The following is a 16,841-nucleotide window of genomic DNA, read 5'->3' on the forward strand; positions in this document are numbered from 1 at the left end:
TATACATATCCAGCGAAGGAGATGAGAAAATTAATTAATGATATGATATCTCGTATCGCTCTACACGTATCACCATTCACCCAAGCTCTCTCTACAATAAGGGCTTTCTAGAGGAAAAAAGGATTAACAGCATATATGTGACCCTAGTGGACAAATGTTACGTTTGGAGGGGTGACGCCCATCATCTCGTAATACGCCTTGTCAGCCTCCGCTATCCTCGTCTGGAAGATCCCCCATTCTTTTCGGCAACGCTCTCGTACCTAACAATGAAGTTTTTAGTAACCAAAGCACAGGTAATGTGGGAGAAGATACTTTTTAAAGGATATATCGGATCCATACCCCTTCCCATGGCGCCTTCCCATTCTCCGCACGCCCCTGCAAATTTTCGATAGAGAAAACGGGGAATCAGTATGATGGTAAATGCAAATTTGGGCATGATGATAGATATGCTTATCAGATACTTACCTGGTTCCCGAGAGAAGGAACCACTTGGTGTACAATCCATTGGGAATCAACAACACCAATTTTCTCATGAGCAGGCTGCAAGGAATAAAGATATGGAGATAGCAACGTCAAGAGCTATTTAAATGATTTAAGTGATGGCTAACAGAAGTAGTAAGATTTCTGTCCGATTTCTAGTTCAGTGTTTGACAAGGGCATGTGGTCCATACCTCCACACATTTCCTCAGAGCAAAATCGAGACCCCATCCATGAACCAAATCATTCTGCAACAACAATTAGCTATTAAACACATGATGTGGACAGATAGAGAAAAGCAGATGATGGAAGTTATGTCGTACCTGAATCATATGCCATACACATCTCCATGCGTCTCTTGAGAAGACTGGAGCCATGATTTCAACAAACCTGTATATCAAACCTACACAGTTAGGCCCCTCTCTGCATATATCATCAAACCAAAAAACTCAGCTACCAGGGGGGAATACGTACGCAGCACATGGTGGAAGATGAGGATCAGTGCACCAGCCTGGTCTCTCCTCGGTATCCCTTTTAAAACCATACAACCAAACGATAGATTCTGAGTAAAAACGAAGTAAAAGGCAAGTTCTGTATCTTAAAGGAGTGGTTAAGAATGTTTGTTCTGCCTTGCATGAGACATCACATTTTGAATCCTTTGTGCAAAGCACGGATCACATAATGTCTCGACTATGTATACATTAGGCAATGCATGTTTGTGGGGGACACAAATCGAACAGCATAGTTACACACAAGAGTTCTTCCCACTTACTTGTGGACCTCACGATCACCTCTTCTTTTGGTCATCTGCCATGTTAATCCCTTATCTGGCTCCAACCCTGGTTGCGAGATATCCAACTGATATTTCTTGACAAGTTTAATATATCTGCGATGGAAATCATGTTAGGAAGCCATCTAAAAAAACCAGCAACGAAAACAGGTGTTATATTAGGTGGAGACTGAAAGCATACTCTTCTGCATTAAAATGCTCAAGACCAAGGTCCTCATCCCAGATAAAGATATACTCATAAGGTGCCACAATATCAGGGTGCAGGAATCTTTTGGCATACCACCTGCAGAGGGAGAAATTAGTGAACTTCCATAATCACCTCCAAAATTACAATTTAACGAAATAGATATGCACCAGAACTCACCATTTCGCTTGTTTCAGGGCACTTATATGGATTGCTCGTTTTGACCACTCAAACTCATCCCATTCACTCACACGGCCATCATAGTGAAATAATAGGATAAGAAAATCATCAGAAAACTGCAACAAGAGTACAAACAATTAGGCAGACTACCAAGTTGCAATTCCATGCTATGCGTAAATTTGCAGATAAAAGTGAAGTTGACACAAGAAAGAAATGCTCTGTAACAGAAAAGTAAGAGTAACAGGCTTGACTATATAACTTGGGATGCTCAGATAATTAATAAATTATGTATAGATTTTTACTCAATAAATTACCTTCTTGACTGCTCTATTTATGTTGTCCTTTTGTGCAATTCCAACAGTGAAAGTAACAAGGTACTTCGGCTTGAAGGGTAGGTCCTGCGAATTCAAAACAAAACAAACTTTGTAAGGCTTAACTCAAACACTGAGTTAACTTTTTGATAGCCAGAGTGTAGAAATTAAGATCAACTAAATCAACTTTGATGAAACATGAGCCAGAATGAAAAATCGGGGCTTAACAAGCAGCAAGGAGATGCAGCACATAGCACAGGTCAGAACACTTATGTTAATTAAGTAATGGGATTGGAGTTCACAAAAGTACAGAAAACTTCAGTATACAACAACAAGCATCACTTGTGTGGGAACATTCAATTAGAAAAAAAAATGTATGAAAAGAGTAAGGAGGCATAATAGTTTATAAAATGCATCGTATTCAAAAATTTATTAACAGTGGAAATACAGCCTATCTAGTGGAGAAGAAAAGAGTAAGACATCCCTGAAACTGAGACACATCCAGGTAGATATCAGAGCTGATGTCATGAATAGTTACCTCATCCGGGTCTCCCTGTAACCTGCGCAGATAGTAATCAGACTGCGGTTCGACAATACCAGGTGCTAGCCTCTCTGCGCCCCTGGGATTAGTTGGTACATAAATCTAGAAAGTTGACAAGCAAGATGATGGTTAGATTAACAAGTAAAGATATTAGTAATATAGTTTCCCGTCGAAGAATTCAGCTTGTTACCTTCATGGTAGTGTTTGAACTAGGTTGAGAAGTACCATTCCCCCTTGTGTTTCTAGCAGCAGTCCAAGCATGATTAAGAATAGCTTGAGCTGTCAGCCCAGTGTTCTTGTCTTCTATGTAGGAAACGATGCTGGAAGGAAAGTGAAGCTGCAGCATTTCCAAAACCCAAGCAGAAATAAGTTCAACTTGTTCAAATGCAGTTTCATCGGTGCAGTTACTGCAGTCCACTGAAAGAACGCACGTTCGTATACCTTTGTTATGCTAACTGTTGGGAAAGAGATTCCAATAAAGAAACCAAACACCACTCCAACAATTGTCACTACAACGAGCCTCATGCTTTCGTTGGGTTTCCTAGCCGCACTGCACGGGGCAACAAAGAGAAGGATCAATACAAGGGTAGCAAGCATAATGAACACACCTCAGATAGGCAATAAAAAAAGAAGGCACGCCACTGCAAGCAAACCTGCGACCAACTATTGGAAGTTTTGCCATCGCCTTAGTATACCAGCGTAGGTATAGAAGATGGAGTCTTGTGAGCGGAAACTGCTACACATTGCTCGATAAGAACATAATGACGGCGCAGGGAGATGGGAGCCTAATTATGTACACCAGCTCAGAAACGCAAACCTGGAGACAGCCACCAGTGGTACTTTGCATCAAAATAAGGCATGAACAGTTACTGCTGCAACTAGAATTCAACATCTGTTTCACACTACTCTTTACTAGCAGTTATTACTACATAACTCTCGCAAAAAAAAAGAGTTATTGCTATATAAAAAATTCCCTTTTTAGGGGAACTAGAAACTAATTGCAACTGTTACAGGGGGGCGGAGCTACAGCCACGGGCGGAGGAGCCGGTAGGGCAAGGTAGGGCGGCCGCCCCACCTTGATTTTCGCCTCAGTTATGAATTGGGGAAGATGAAACTGGGAGAGCTAAAGGGCGGAATCCGTTCGTGGGGTGATGGGAGGAGAAACGGTCGGAAGAGAGGGGGGAGATCAACCTGCGGTGGAGGAAGACGAGCCAGGGGGGCTGGGGCGCTCGGCAGCGGTGGCGGTGCTGGCGAGAGGAGGAAGACGAGCCAGGGGGCTGGGGCGCTCGGCAGCGGTGGCGGTGCTGGCGCGAGGAGGAAGACGAGCCACGGAGCAGAGCCTGCGAGATCTAATCTGGCCTAATTGTACATCGAGTTAGACTAAGATTAGGAAGAAATTCCTAATAAGATTAGGGGGATTTGATATGATCGTTAGCCCTAACTTTGCTGGGAGAAGAAAATTAAAGGCAACAGACATGGTGCGCAGGTCGAGGTGGCCTGACGCCGGAAATCCCACCACGTAGCAGCGACAAACGAGAGAGAAGGAGGTACTTGTATCAGTGAACTATGTGGTCGTAGAAAGTTGCTAACGTGGAGGTTGCCGCCTTAGGTACCATCGTCACCGCCAGATGAAGAGAAAAGACATGGCTCGGTGGCAAACTGAAGAACCGCAAGAAAGGTGATGTTGTTTTATGTCTTGGAATTGATTAAGAGCAATCTGTTTTGGCACCCAACATAGAAACGGAGAACTTTTTTTTCACGAAGGAGGAACTTAGAACGATCAAACAAAAGAGTAGACGAGATTTTCATCGTTTGCACGTCACATGTCACAGATTTAACAAGTTTCTAGAAAATTAGACCTGATATCGCGGGCAGAGGGAGGGAGGGGTGTATTAGCTGCCCAACGGCTCACTTCGCTACTAACCGGGCTTAGCCTGTCCCGGTCTTCAAACTCACATATATACGGGTTGTGTTATGCTGCCCCGCTAAGGCAAAAGGCATGCCTAGGTAGGGCTGCAACTTTGTGACCCTCAGGGTACCCTTTGACCCTCCTTAGTTCAAACAACTTTGTGTCATTTTAAAACTTTAGTTCATTTGGTTGAACTAAGAAGGGTCAATGGGTACCCTGAGGGTCAGGATGTTGCACCTCTACGCCTAGGCACGACCCATGTGAAAAAAGAGGTAGTCGCGTAATTTCATGTCATGTAAATAAGAATTTGTCTTTTGCTTGTACTTGCATATTTTCCCGTCCTTTTAACTACGGCTCATGAAACGTTTCTCATAGAATTATTTTGGCTATATACAACAGTTGATGTCGATGCACGATTGCTCGCTATTGCCTTAATTTTGTTTTCTTTTACCTGCATTTCTTGTTTGATGACAATAGAGAATCATTATCACTTGTTGTATTTTTCTTTATTAAGTTATAAGAAGTTCCGATTTGACAAATCATGTTTCGGCTTCTGTAGTTCTTGACGATGTATCTCTAGTACAGGTCCTGCACTCGCCGAATTGTCAAATAAGACTACCATACTAACTTAAGTTTCATTTAGTACACGTACGGGCGTGATTTTCTCTTTGAAATTTTAGAAGTCATGTCCATCTGCTGAAAATTCACTAGACTACTAGTATCGTAGGGCACCACTAATGGTCAACTGAACGGCATGTATCTGTAATATGTTTCTCGTTGTAGACAAAAGCTAGCTAAGTCCTCTATCAAACAAAGGTGTCTTGTCTTGTCATTGTCCGAGCTTATTAACTTGGTCGTTTTTGAGATGATCTTCTCTTGCTGGAATAGATCCATCCAATCATTTGTGGAGAGTCAAGAGAATTATAACACGTGTCTAATGGGAATTATTGTCCTCCAGGCTTCAAAGGTCGATAGCTATATGAGCTTCCCCTTTATTTAGTCAACGTACGGCACCAAGATTACAAGTATACCGGATTGAACGTACGGGATTGATCACGGAAGAACTACGCACTACCCTGCATGCAATTTTGAAGCAGTTTTTCCCATGAGATCCTATACCACAAAAAATTTACCTTTTATGATAACTATGCAACGATTAATCCTCTAGGTTTCTAGTATCTCTCTCTCAGTACAACCAAGTAGCTTTGTGTTTCGACTTCTTGTATAATTTAACATGATATGACACTTAATTTCTACGTTTTTATGATTCATGTGTGTTTAAAATCCTGCGAATCAAAGAGGAGGAAATTACATACGAGTATTTACGATCCAAAATTTGTCCAAATGTTCAAATACCACTTAAAATTTCATATTTCCGTTTCCTTGTTTCTTCCCCCTTTCTTATGACTACTTTCAGAAATGCTCAACTGACGACGGCGGTTGATTTTGTACACACCCCAAAAATCTCAAGGGCAGATTTTTGAAAGCCAAAAATTTCGAGTGATATTTAATGATTCGAAGAAATTTTCAGGATCCTAAACACCCACACAAGTATTAGAGAGGGGCCATCGACTGGTGTAGAGAATTTTCTGGTGTGCAGCGCCCACAGAGAAGAAAAGGTTTGGGGTGGGTAGATAGTAGTAGGTGGGTCAAACACGCTCCAACCTACTACCAACAGCCGATGACATGCGGGCCCTTTTAAGGCCCCACCACCAGACCAGCCGCTGCCTACCCACCCTATCAATTCTCAACTCTTCCTCCTCGGATCCAACTCCAAGAGAACCACTCTCTCCTCCGCTCCTCGTCTCCCAATCGAGAGCTCACGAGGAGGAAGAGAGAAGAGAGAAGAAGGAGATGGCGTCGGAGGGGTCCTCCAAGGTGTTCACCCTCGAGGAGGTCGCCAAGCACAGCTCCAAGGACGACTGCTGGCTCATCATCTCCGGAAAGGTCTCTCTTTTAACTCCCTGACTCTGATTCTACCCGGCTCCAGATTTCCCCGAGATCCGCCGCGTCGGTTGTTCCTTTCTCCCGGGAACCTCCGCCCGGAGGCCGGAGGATTAGTCGTCGTCTGATGCGCTGCGGGATTTCGAGGTGCCCTTCTTTTCCCTGGCGGCGGAATTCCCGAGGCTCCTCCTCCTCTCCTGATTCTGTGGTGGTTGGTACTACTAGGATAGGAAGAAGTACCGTCCAGTCTCCACGGGGCGGAAGATCTGAGCGGCTACACACACGTTTCGTACCTCTGAATTGTTGTTCCTTTTACTTGATGCATGGAATGGAATGGATGGCCTTTGTGAATTCTGATTTTACATGTTGTTGGGAAACTTGGGATTCGATGCTTGTTTTCTAGGATCGCATCTTGCGCAGATCCGAGGGACCTTGGGGGTGCACTGTGCTCTGTGATGAGCATGGCGACGACCGTGTCCATGTCTGCGGTGCCAACATATACTACTTACTATATAGTGCTATATCATAGTATAATTGCATAGCACTGATTTGCACACAGGGTAGGACTGGGTACGCTATACCATAGTATAATCTCATCATTCAGACGACTGTGTTTCTTCTCAAATACTCTCTCCGTTCCGTTCCATAAAGGTTGGCGCGGTTTTGCCGCGCCAACCTTTATGGAACGGAGGGAGTAGTTGCAACACCTCGTGTGCCCCTTCCCTTGTGTTTCCAGTTCACCGGAAATCGATTAGCCTTGCTTCAATTGTGCAGTTTGATTTTGTCGGCGAAAGCTTACTATGCCGAGCAGACTTTCCCTTCGCCATTTTGGTTTTATTAGGTTACATGATGGTTAACTGTTCCCTTCTCACTTTTCGCTTCATGTGAGTTTTTGTTGTTTGAGATCATGTCTTGCTCACAACCTTGGAACGAGCATTTCATCAGGATGCTGCTTTGAAGAAGATAGTCGATGTACGTCTAGTTAATAGGCATGCAAGTACCTTAATTCTTGTTGAGTGTTGCCGCTGTACCAATTCTCTGTGTGCATGTCAAAGTCGTTTGGTAATCTGTCATCTTCGTGGAGTTCGCTTTCAGAGAAGCTGTTGATGTAGCACATGATATTAGGTGGCTTAGTTCCAAAAGCTGGGCTTTGTGGTCTAAGCGTGCCATTCTTGTTCTCAAAACGTATCCATCATTTCCACAAACTTAACACTGACTGAAGAATATCTTGTGCTTCCCTAGGTGTACAATGTGACCAAGTTTCTCGATGATCACCCTGGAGGTGATGATGTCCTGCTGTCTTCAACTGGTACTGCCACATCACGTGTTTCTTTGGTAATTAAGGCTACAAACAAGAAAACTTTGGTTTCAGCTCACAAACTCACTTCTACATTTGCAGCCAAGGATGCAACTGACGACTTCGAGGATGTGGGGCACAGCACAACTGCTCGGGCAATGATGGATGAGTACTATGTGGGTGAGATCGACGCAACCACAATACCCACCAAGGTGAAGTACACTCCGGCCAAGCAACCACACTACAACCAGGACAAGACCCCGGAGTTCGTCATCAAGATCCTCCAGTTTTTGGTCCCATTGGCGATACTGGGTCTGGCTGTCGCTGTACGGATCTACACCAAGTCGGAGTCTGCTTAGTATTGTTGTCAGTCTTTCAAAAGAATCAAGAACTGAATAAGTTTAGTGGGATTGCATATTTTGTACCAGCATGGCCTGTTCATGAATTGGGAACTATTCTCGACTGTCGTTGTGTTATGGTTCTAAGATGTCTACTGGTAAACTGTGACTCAAAAACGAATAGATATCTGGTTATATTTTCCATATCGCCGTTGAATGTTCCAATATACATATTATTGTTGAATTGATGTCATTTGTTGTGTATGTGCTTGTGTCCCCTGATTTTATTACATGTTTCTGATTCTGGATGTAATCCCATTTCCCCATTAGAGGACTTGTACGTGGACCATTCTTGTCTAGATCGCCATAAATAGGCACTATCAAAGCTACATATTTAATATAAGTAAATGAAATTGGGAACCGATTGATTTTTCCGAAGTTGATCCAGAAAGCAACAAATGCTGACTGACTATAGGGAAAATGTCAACATCTGATAACTGCTGAGTGGATACATTTACAAGCTGATAACTGCTGAGTGATACATTTAACATCTGCTATAAGATGGCAACAAAAACAGCCTTGCCTGACACGATTGTATTACCAAATTCCATTGCTCACACATTGCTGATCATTTTTCAGTAGTCGGAAATGCATGTGAGCATAATGCGGTAACCCATTACAAACAAACATGACCTATCAAGTAAATGTCAATCTAAAAGTAATGCCAATACTAGTATCGAGTACATTCTGATGACTTCTTGCATCGGTTTTTGCTGAAGCCAGGCGACAAGTGGGACAGATGATCCAACAAATGAATGAACAAAATGATCTGACATCTAAAATTGCCTGAGCCTTGCTTTGCCTGCCATTAGAAACTAATGGAATGTTCAATCTTCAAGACATTTACCAAGCCAAAATTGTTTTCGATAGCATCTTCAGGAGTTAACCTTCAGTGGAGCCTGAAAAGGGATTCACATCAGGGACAGATTCAGTTACTCATCACCTAGCTGCAGACTAATACGAAGTCGCAAACTGGGTCAATAATTCACTTGAGCATATCAGGCATTATAATTAACAGATCCAAGTTCAAGTTTTGAACTTGTGTATAGTTCTTTTTCCATATTAAACATGGTTCCTGTGATCGTAAACTGTGGTAATACATCACCAAAATCACCTTCGGGGAATTGAAAGACAAAAGGACTAAATTTGGTCCACTTGCTCTCATGAAGGTTAGAACAATGAGTCGAGAAAATAAATCACAAATGACATGAATGAGTAAGAACCAGAGTGACAAACATTTAATTAGTATCTAATTCACTCGATATGATAATCCACAGATCGGTGAAAGGTTCAAGTGGTTTATTTTGGCTGCATGTGAAATTCATGATTGCGTACTAAAACAGTTGATACCACAGTTATCATCAGTGATCTGTTCCATCTTCAACTTGAAATGGCAGCTATACTTAGCTGCTTGCTTTTTTTCGCATCATTCACAATTTAAACTCAGGCAAGGGCAGTTTTTTATTGGCAGGACATGGGAGAATACCATGTGATGTTTCCGACTTCCGTCCAGGAATTACACAAGTATAAACGTAAAAAATAAGATGAAATTCCAAGTAACACTGACCTATGCCAAAAAAAGAAGAAGGAAACATACTGGTAACAGCTAACTGCTCAAGCAGAAGGGTCTCATCGTCAATGGATTACTACAGGTACATGTTCATTGCTGTGAACTTTCTACTCAATAGGTTTTGTCCCTACAATGAGCCATGACTAGTAGGGACACTCTAATCTCTCCAATATTCTGTAACATACAACAATAACATATTTTCAACTACAGATGTAGTGATAATTGTAATGCCAATCAACAGAAGATTAAGTTTTGTATTAATTCCAATACTATTAACTGTCAGCATATGATTTGGGAAGAAAACTAAGTTGGAAGCTTTCACTTAAGCTACTTGTGAGACGCCCCACCGACACACATTACCAATAGTGGAAATGGGTTGAAGACTTGAAACAAGTAGTCTGCGCAAATTTGATCTGCCTCAGAAAATCTTGGTGAAAGATATAAAGTTGAATCACTTGAATGTACTAAACTTCTAATTTTATACTCTTGTGTCTTATGGTCCTACGGGAACAAGAATGGAGTTTCTTCAAATATATATGTTACAGTTTATGGTTCTAGTGTCCAATCGGTGAAAGTAGCTCACAATTGAAATGACAGCCCTTCATTTGGAAATTACAATACAGGTAGATACAAATTTCATCTTCACTTCCCCCGTCTTGATCATGGTTCAGGATTGGAAATGCCCCCCAGTTTTATGATTTTTTATACCAACTGCTTCAATCCAAAATATCAATGCAAGACCTCCAAAATTAAATCATCAAGAGTGGAGACCTCCTTATATATAATACAATAAGTTCCTCTGTACTTCGAAACTGGGATCAATTTATCCAGCAGGGTTAAAACCGAACATAAAGATTATGCACCAAGCAATAGTAGACCCATTTATTTGAAAAGGTCAACCCTTTATGGATGCAAAGGGAAACATTGCATAGATTTGGAGCATACATATTAACTCTAATTTGAAATTTAACACGAGGTACAGATTTTGGTGATCTTTCAAGTTTGAGGGGGATCCTTGAAACATCCATGCAACTCTATGATTTCTCTGTAAGATTGATGATAAACACTAGAATTTCAACCAACTAGAAAGATAGAAGCATGGGCTCATAAGGTCATGCACTTTGAGGTGACATGACTGAACAATTATATTTCTATTTGAAAAATATTCAGACATTCAGTATTTCTCGCCTTGTTTTCTTTATAACAGGTGATACTGAGAATTGAGGCTGTAATACAAATTTCAGTATCGAGCTCAGTAACATGGAGTAGAACCACCGATGATTGAGAGATTGGGCGTATGCTCACTGTATTCAACTATTGACGTAGGAGGAAGTTGTCCGATACATATCTCGTGTACAGTTGATAAAAGCGGAAACAGCTCCTGCCACCCGCGATAAGTCAATACTTCATAGACTTCTCTTGCTGTAGATACCCCCTGTGAAACTAACAGATTAGATGTGCCGAGCAGTCGATGCCTTTGTTGTACATTCTGGGTCTCAGATATTTTCTTTACCTGGAGTTTTTGTCCATGCAACATCTCTGCCTCTAGCTCATCAAAAGACCTGTCATAAAGATGATGAAGCAAAAGTATTATTCAACCACAGTAGGCAGAAAAACATGACTATGCTATACTGACTCATTAGCATAGACCATGGACGTCACAAGACTTCTTTTGGATTCTCTAACAAAGGCAGACATAGTCAAAACTCTCCCTACATTAAAAAAGCAAACATATTTAGAGAAGAAACCTTTTGCCACCATTCCTTGCAAAGGCCTCCGCCACTCTCCTGTTTCTCCCACCAACTGCCATGGAACTCTCAACAATTTTCAGCATTGTTCCATGGTTAACTGAGATTTGAGAATAATGGAGAATGAAGATACATACGGCATGTAGTTATAAGGTCAGCCACACCACAGCTCTCAAAGAAAGTGTTGTCTCTGACTGAAGGGAACAAAAGCTTTGAGAAAGCACGCATTTCCCGCAAACCAATCCTCATTATGGCAGCCTAACAAGTTGATAAAGACCATAAGATTATGCCATACAGATCCTTATCTTCATTCAAAATGCTTTCTATAACGCAATTTATACCTTGGTGTTATTTCCCATATCCAAGCCATCAACAAGGCCTGCAAGTTAATTTCACTACTTAAACCATTGAAATTGAAAGGAAATAATATGGATATAACCACACAGGATACTACTGTATACAAAACCTGCTGCAATGGCCACAATATTTTTTAGTGTCCCACATAGTTCTACTCCCTCGATATCTTCTACCTGGACATGAAGGGTAAAAATTTAGAGATGCACTAATAAGAACCCAATACACACATAATTTATTTCATGTTCAGTGATTTTGTTTTCTTACATAATACCAGATTCCCCCCCTTATTTTCTGCTTCTATTTGTCTATTAGCACCTCGGTAACTGTTAAAAACTATATTTGTAATTTTAGCATTTAGTAAGAACATAACCTTAATAGTTTCACAAAATATCACTATGCCGGAAAGGCCGGAATGTGGCAATTTCAAGTCTTTATGAGGTTATAGTTGAAGAGCTTACAACAGAAACTAGGAAGTAAGGAGTGGTGAAAAGTTTAGCCCATCGCGATGCTGCTTCTTTATCTTCCCGATATCCAATTGTTGCTTCACTGAACTTCTCAACAGCAATCTGCATTTGAGATGCACACCTACCTGTTATTATTACTAGTTCGCCTTTGAAAAGGCTACAAGAAATTTTGCATGGGAAGTTGAACAGATGCTTGCCTCATTTGCAATGTTGGCACCCATGAGGACACAACAATTGATTCCAAGTGTATCCGAAATTAATTTTGATATCATGCATGGTCCTTCCATCTTGACCTCCATGCCCTTGATGAGGGATATGGCCTGTACTCCTGGTCTTAGTTTGCCGACAAGCTTCTTACATATACCCTCCACAAATTGATGGGGAGTCACAAAAACCAGCATATCTGCGTCTTTGACTGAGAAAGCCAGATTAAAAGTATTATGGGCACTTATTTGGCAACATGCAAACAGCATGATGTATAGCTGCAACTATAATCACAATAAGTTTATTTAAGAAATTAATACTGTCATGTGAACTATTATGTCTGAAATAGTATCCATAGGCAAAAAGAAACAAAAAAATATTGAACATATTTGTGAACAGCATAGTTCTAGGTACTAAACCATTCGCCCATTTTTCTTCTTAAGTTTCCATGGTCAGCTAAAATTGCATCCAAGAGTAGTCTTTTTTTCCCTCCTAGTGATAATCAGAAATTGGTTAAAGTGCGGTTACCTGCACTCTCCAAGTCAGGGTCAGCAATTACATTAGTTCCAAGCTTTATACCAGGTAAGTATTTGCAGTTCTCCTGAAACGCGTGAGAACAAAAATTATTTACTGCTGCACAAGGCATTGACCTTTCGGGAAAACAAAAACAGGCCAGATGCAAAAGTCTTAACACCTACATTTGCTCGGTTAATGCACTCGGATAGCTTCTCTCCTGTTGGCAAAGTTTCTTCAAACACCCACATCCTTACTTCATCTGCAAAAGAGTTAACCCCTAAAATTAATACTAATAGATACAAGAACTGTATCCTGTCAAATTTCCATGATGCGTACACTGACAGAACACAATCAAACATTTGCCCGCAAAAAAAAGTTAATCATATAGTTTTGCAGGCTAATATCCTCCTACAGATTGCTAAGTGGAAATCTCAATCCTATAGTTTTGCAGGCTGATATCCTCCTACAGATTGCTAAGTGGAAATGCCAATCGTATAGTTTTGCAGGCTGCTATCCTCCTAGAGATTGCTAAGTGGAAATGTCATAGAGATGAAGGACCGACTGCTTATCTGATTCTGGATTATTATGTCAGTTAGCACCAGATGCTGCTTATCTGATTCTGGATTATCATGTCACCAGATGCTGCTTATCTGATTCTGGATTATTATGTCAGCTAGCACTAAAAAAGAGCCCAATAAAAGGATAGGAATCATGTGGTCTCCAATTGCAGTGTCGCACGGCTACATGCAGCAAATACACATGCTAGAAACTAGCAATCCTAAATGGCATTGTCCAACAGTTGAATCAAGCATTCGCAGAGGCAGCGCCTGCATGTGAGAGGGGCTTTACGCCTTTACCGTAGAAGGAGGGCAGCTTGGCGGTGTTGGAGGCGAGGAGGCGGGAGGCGACGCTGCCCCAGTTGCCGCTGCCGATGACGGCCACCCGGTGCTTGCTGCCGCCGTGCCCGTTCTCCATCTCCGGCGGCCGGGTAAATGCAGAAATCCACAGAGACAATCCCACCGACTAATCCAGCAACACGAGAACAAGAACAAGGAAGGACCGACCGAGAAGAAGCCCGGAAATCAGCAGCTAATATACACGCAGAATATTGGGGAAGAGGGACGGACCGGCGGCGAGCACAAGGGAAACCAGGAAGGAAAATGAATTCTTTTTTGAGAAGAATGGTGGAGAATGTTAGGAGGAGCGCGATGGCCACGGCCGGGCGGCTTCCCCAAGATTTGCTCGCCTTGTTTGCTTCGCGCGGCCGGCCCGTATTGCGATGTTGCTCTCACGGCAGGGGGCGGGACAGGAGGAAGGCAGAGGCGATGGATGATGATTCGTCGATCTGCTTCTCCTCTTCTCGGTTGTATCGGAGGCAGGAAGCGCACGGGCAGTGGTGAAATGAAATCGGAGCCAAGCCAACTTGGATCTCTTTAAACTCTGAAGCATTTACCATATGCCGCAGGACTGAGGATGGACGACACGTTATAATAGATGGACTCGATGAGGAAAACAGCGCGATCTGTACATAAAAGTATCATCAGAGATCCATGTTATGACTAATTTCTTAGCAATCCAAAAATAAAGTATAGTTATCGTCATAAGATTTATGACTAGTTTATGGCATACCTTAAGTGTAGACATTGCAAAGAAGCTGGACCTTACAGTCACTCCAAGTTAGCAAGAGAGGCAATTTGTTTCTGCAAACAAATGTGCAGTGTGTAATCTCTCAAACTTCTTATCCAGCCTGCATACGGTCCTCGACACAGCTCCAAGCAGGGATCTTGGCTATTCCTTTACCGGTCATGGCCTCCCTGACCTCAGCTGCATTACCCCAATGACCATCACCAGCGAAGGCCTTTGATAACTGAACGTGAGCAGACGAGTCATGAGGGTACAGCTCCATCAGGCGCCTCGAAGTTCGGATTGCGATCTCGAGGTTGCCATGAATCTGGCAGGCACTGAGCAGAGCTCTGTACACAGAGACGCCAGGTTCTGTCGGCATGTCGCTGATCAAAGACTCGGCTTCTTGGAGATGGCCTGCTCGACCAAGGAGATCGACCATGCATGCGTAGTGCTCTAGCCATGCTCCTGCAAGAAACCCGCTTGCTTTCATCAGGTTGAAGTACTCTAACCCTTTATCCACCAAACCGGCATGGCTGCAGGCTGTAAGCACCAGCAGGAAGGTTGTGTGGTCTGGCTGAACATTCAGTCTCCTCATCTGTTCAAACACCTCAACCACTTCTTTGCCATACCCATGGTGAGCATATCCCGACAGAAGCGAGTTCCAGGAAACCAAGTCAGGCGTTTCCACAAAAGCAAAGACATCCCTGGATTCCCCTATCGCACCGCGCCTCGCGTACATGGAGATCAAACCGTTCTGGACATTCACATCCGAATCGTATCCGGTTTTGGAGACAAGAGCGTGAACTTGACTTCCCTCCAGCAATGAGGATGAGCTCCCTATAGCCTTCAGCATGCTGGCGAAGGTGAACACATCTGTGTCCGTGCCCTGCCTTCTCATCTGCACGAAGTGCTGAAATGCCTCGTTGCCTCTTCCCAGACATGATAGCCCAGAGATCACGGAGTTGAACGATACCTGGTCCTGACATGAAACATCCACCTGCACCCTCCTGAAATCTTCTAAGCTGCCACACTTGGAGTACATGGTCACAAGAGCAGACAAAACATACCGATTGTTCTCCAGACCCTTCTTCAGCACGGCGCAATGCGCTTGCCTCCCATGATCTAGGTCGTCGGGACCCGTGAATGCGCTGAGCAGGCTACTGTACGTCATCATGTTCGGCGCCACCCCTGACCGTTCCATCTCCCCGACAACCAGCATGGCGTCGTGAGACCTTCTGGCCGCAGCGAGCCCACCGAGGAGCGCCGTGAAAGTGGCCACGTTCCGGTCCTCCGTCTCCCCGAGCACCCGCCGCGCGGCCGACACGTCGTGGCATTTGGCGTACATGTCCACCAACGCGGTCCCCACGACGACGCTGCGGCCGCACGCGGCGCCGCACTTGATGCCCGCGGCGTGCAGCACGGCCCCGACGATGACGCCCGCGTCGTCCTCCATCCTCGCGCAAGCGACGAGGGCGCCGGACACGGCTGACGCGGTGGGGCCGACGCCGGCGCGCGCCATGCGCGCGAACGCCCGCAGGGAGAGGGCGGGATCGCCGGACCACCGCGCGTGGCCGTGGACGAGCGCGCTCCAGGTGACTCCGCCGGTCTTGTCGGGCATTTCGTCGAACAGGCGCTGGGCGTCCCCGGGGCGGTGGGAGCGGCAGTAGAAGGCGAGCAGGGCGGTGGCGGCGAAGACGTTGGCGGGGAGGAAGCCGAGCTTGGTGGCCAGCCCGTGGCACTGCGCCGCGGCGGACGGGCTCGGCGGCGTCGGGCTACCGGCGGCGAGGAGCTGGACGAAGCCTCGCGGCGTTCGCGCGTGGGCAAGGAAGCCGCCGGACTGGGGCATGTGGTTGGCGCGACGCAAGGGAAGTGGATCCACGACTGTTACTGTTGTTAAAAAAAAATTGCTGTAGCAACATTTATATGGTTCATAATCCCTGATTATTTTAGAGAACTCTCTCCAATCCATATTAATTGTCCAAATATTACATGTATCTAGAGTTTTTTAGGTATAGATACATTCTTATTTGGGCAAATTTGAGATAATTAACATGGATCGGAGGGAGTATTTTTTATTCTCCTCTATTCCAAACGGGAATTAACTTTTTCCCCGCAAGAAAAATGGGAATTAACTTCCATGTGGAAAACTATCTCATGCTTGGATCGGGAGAGTTCACATTTTCTTGAATCGAAAACTTGCTCTTCGTAAAGATTCAAACTCTTAGCCAAAACCCAATGCTAATAAATTGTTTAGAGCTGGCTTAAGACACACACTAATCATATGAGTTATTTTACTGTCGACTTTAAGGACACGGAAAGTAAATG

The 16,841-nt window shown here is 43.8% G+C and overlaps 4 protein-coding genes across 6 annotated transcripts; 1 reads left to right on the forward strand and 3 right to left on the reverse strand.

Moving 5' to 3' along the window:
* Positions 1–3,999, reverse strand: LOC100832535. Of its 2 annotated transcripts, none has more exons than XM_024458977.1 (15): positions 3,675–3,999; positions 3,137–3,216; positions 2,925–3,033; positions 2,674–2,820; positions 2,481–2,585; positions 1,946–2,029; positions 1,632–1,747; positions 1,449–1,550; positions 1,250–1,363; positions 952–1,008; positions 801–867; positions 672–725; positions 466–540; positions 340–375; positions 1–260 (listed from the first exon to the last, which is right to left on the reverse strand). In XM_024458977.1, exons 2-15 carry the CDS (start codon positions 3,163–3,165, stop codon positions 144–146), a joined length of 1,212 nt encoding a protein of 403 aa, XP_024314745.1. In that variant the 5' UTR covers positions 3,166–3,216; positions 3,675–3,999; the 3' UTR covers positions 1–143. The 2 variants fall into 2 exon arrangements, with proteins under 2 accessions (XP_024314745.1, XP_003565154.1); XM_003565106.4 differs by having other exon boundaries at positions 3,137–3,300.
* Positions 4,000–6,118: 2,119 nt separating this feature from the next.
* LOC100836128 (cytochrome b5) lies at positions 6,119–8,235 on the forward strand. Its single transcript, XM_003565118.3, has 3 exons — positions 6,119–6,339; positions 7,579–7,645; positions 7,736–8,235. Exons 1-3 carry the CDS (start codon positions 6,247–6,249, stop codon positions 7,990–7,992), a joined length of 417 nt encoding a protein of 138 aa, XP_003565166.1. The 5' UTR covers positions 6,119–6,246; the 3' UTR covers positions 7,993–8,235.
* A 2,465-nt stretch (positions 8,236–10,700) lies between these two features.
* LOC100833474 (glycerol-3-phosphate dehydrogenase [NAD(+)]) lies at positions 10,701–14,406 on the reverse strand. Of its 2 annotated transcripts, none has more exons than XM_010234564.3 (11): positions 13,748–14,406; positions 13,073–13,149; positions 12,903–12,975; positions 12,368–12,585; positions 12,165–12,272; positions 11,816–11,879; positions 11,691–11,728; positions 11,487–11,607; positions 11,350–11,404; positions 11,115–11,163; positions 10,701–11,036 (listed from the first exon to the last, which is right to left on the reverse strand). In XM_010234564.3, exons 1-11 carry the CDS (start codon positions 13,863–13,865, stop codon positions 10,854–10,856), a joined length of 1,104 nt encoding a protein of 367 aa, XP_010232866.1. In that variant the 5' UTR covers positions 13,866–14,406; the 3' UTR covers positions 10,701–10,853. The 2 variants fall into 2 exon arrangements, with proteins under 2 accessions (XP_010232866.1, XP_024314725.1); XM_024458957.1 differs by lacking the exon at positions 13,748–14,406 and adding an exon at positions 13,227–13,428.
* LOC100837782 (pentatricopeptide repeat-containing protein At1g11290, chloroplastic) lies at positions 14,395–16,390 on the reverse strand. The gene is made up of 2 exons (XM_003567475.4): positions 14,520–16,390; positions 14,395–14,412 (listed from the first exon to the last, which is right to left on the reverse strand). The coding sequence occupies exon 1, from the start codon at positions 16,360–16,362 to the stop codon at positions 14,629–14,631; it is 1,734 nt and encodes a 577-aa protein (XP_003567523.3). The 5' UTR covers positions 16,363–16,390; the 3' UTR covers positions 14,395–14,412; positions 14,520–14,628.
* Positions 16,391–16,841: the final 451 nt, after the last annotated feature.

The sequence above is a fragment of the Brachypodium distachyon genome, chromosome 2 (assembly GCF_000005505.3).
Source record: "Brachypodium distachyon strain Bd21 chromosome 2, Brachypodium_distachyon_v3.0, whole genome shotgun sequence".
NCBI lineage: Eukaryota > Viridiplantae > Streptophyta > Magnoliopsida > Poales > Poaceae > Brachypodium > Brachypodium distachyon.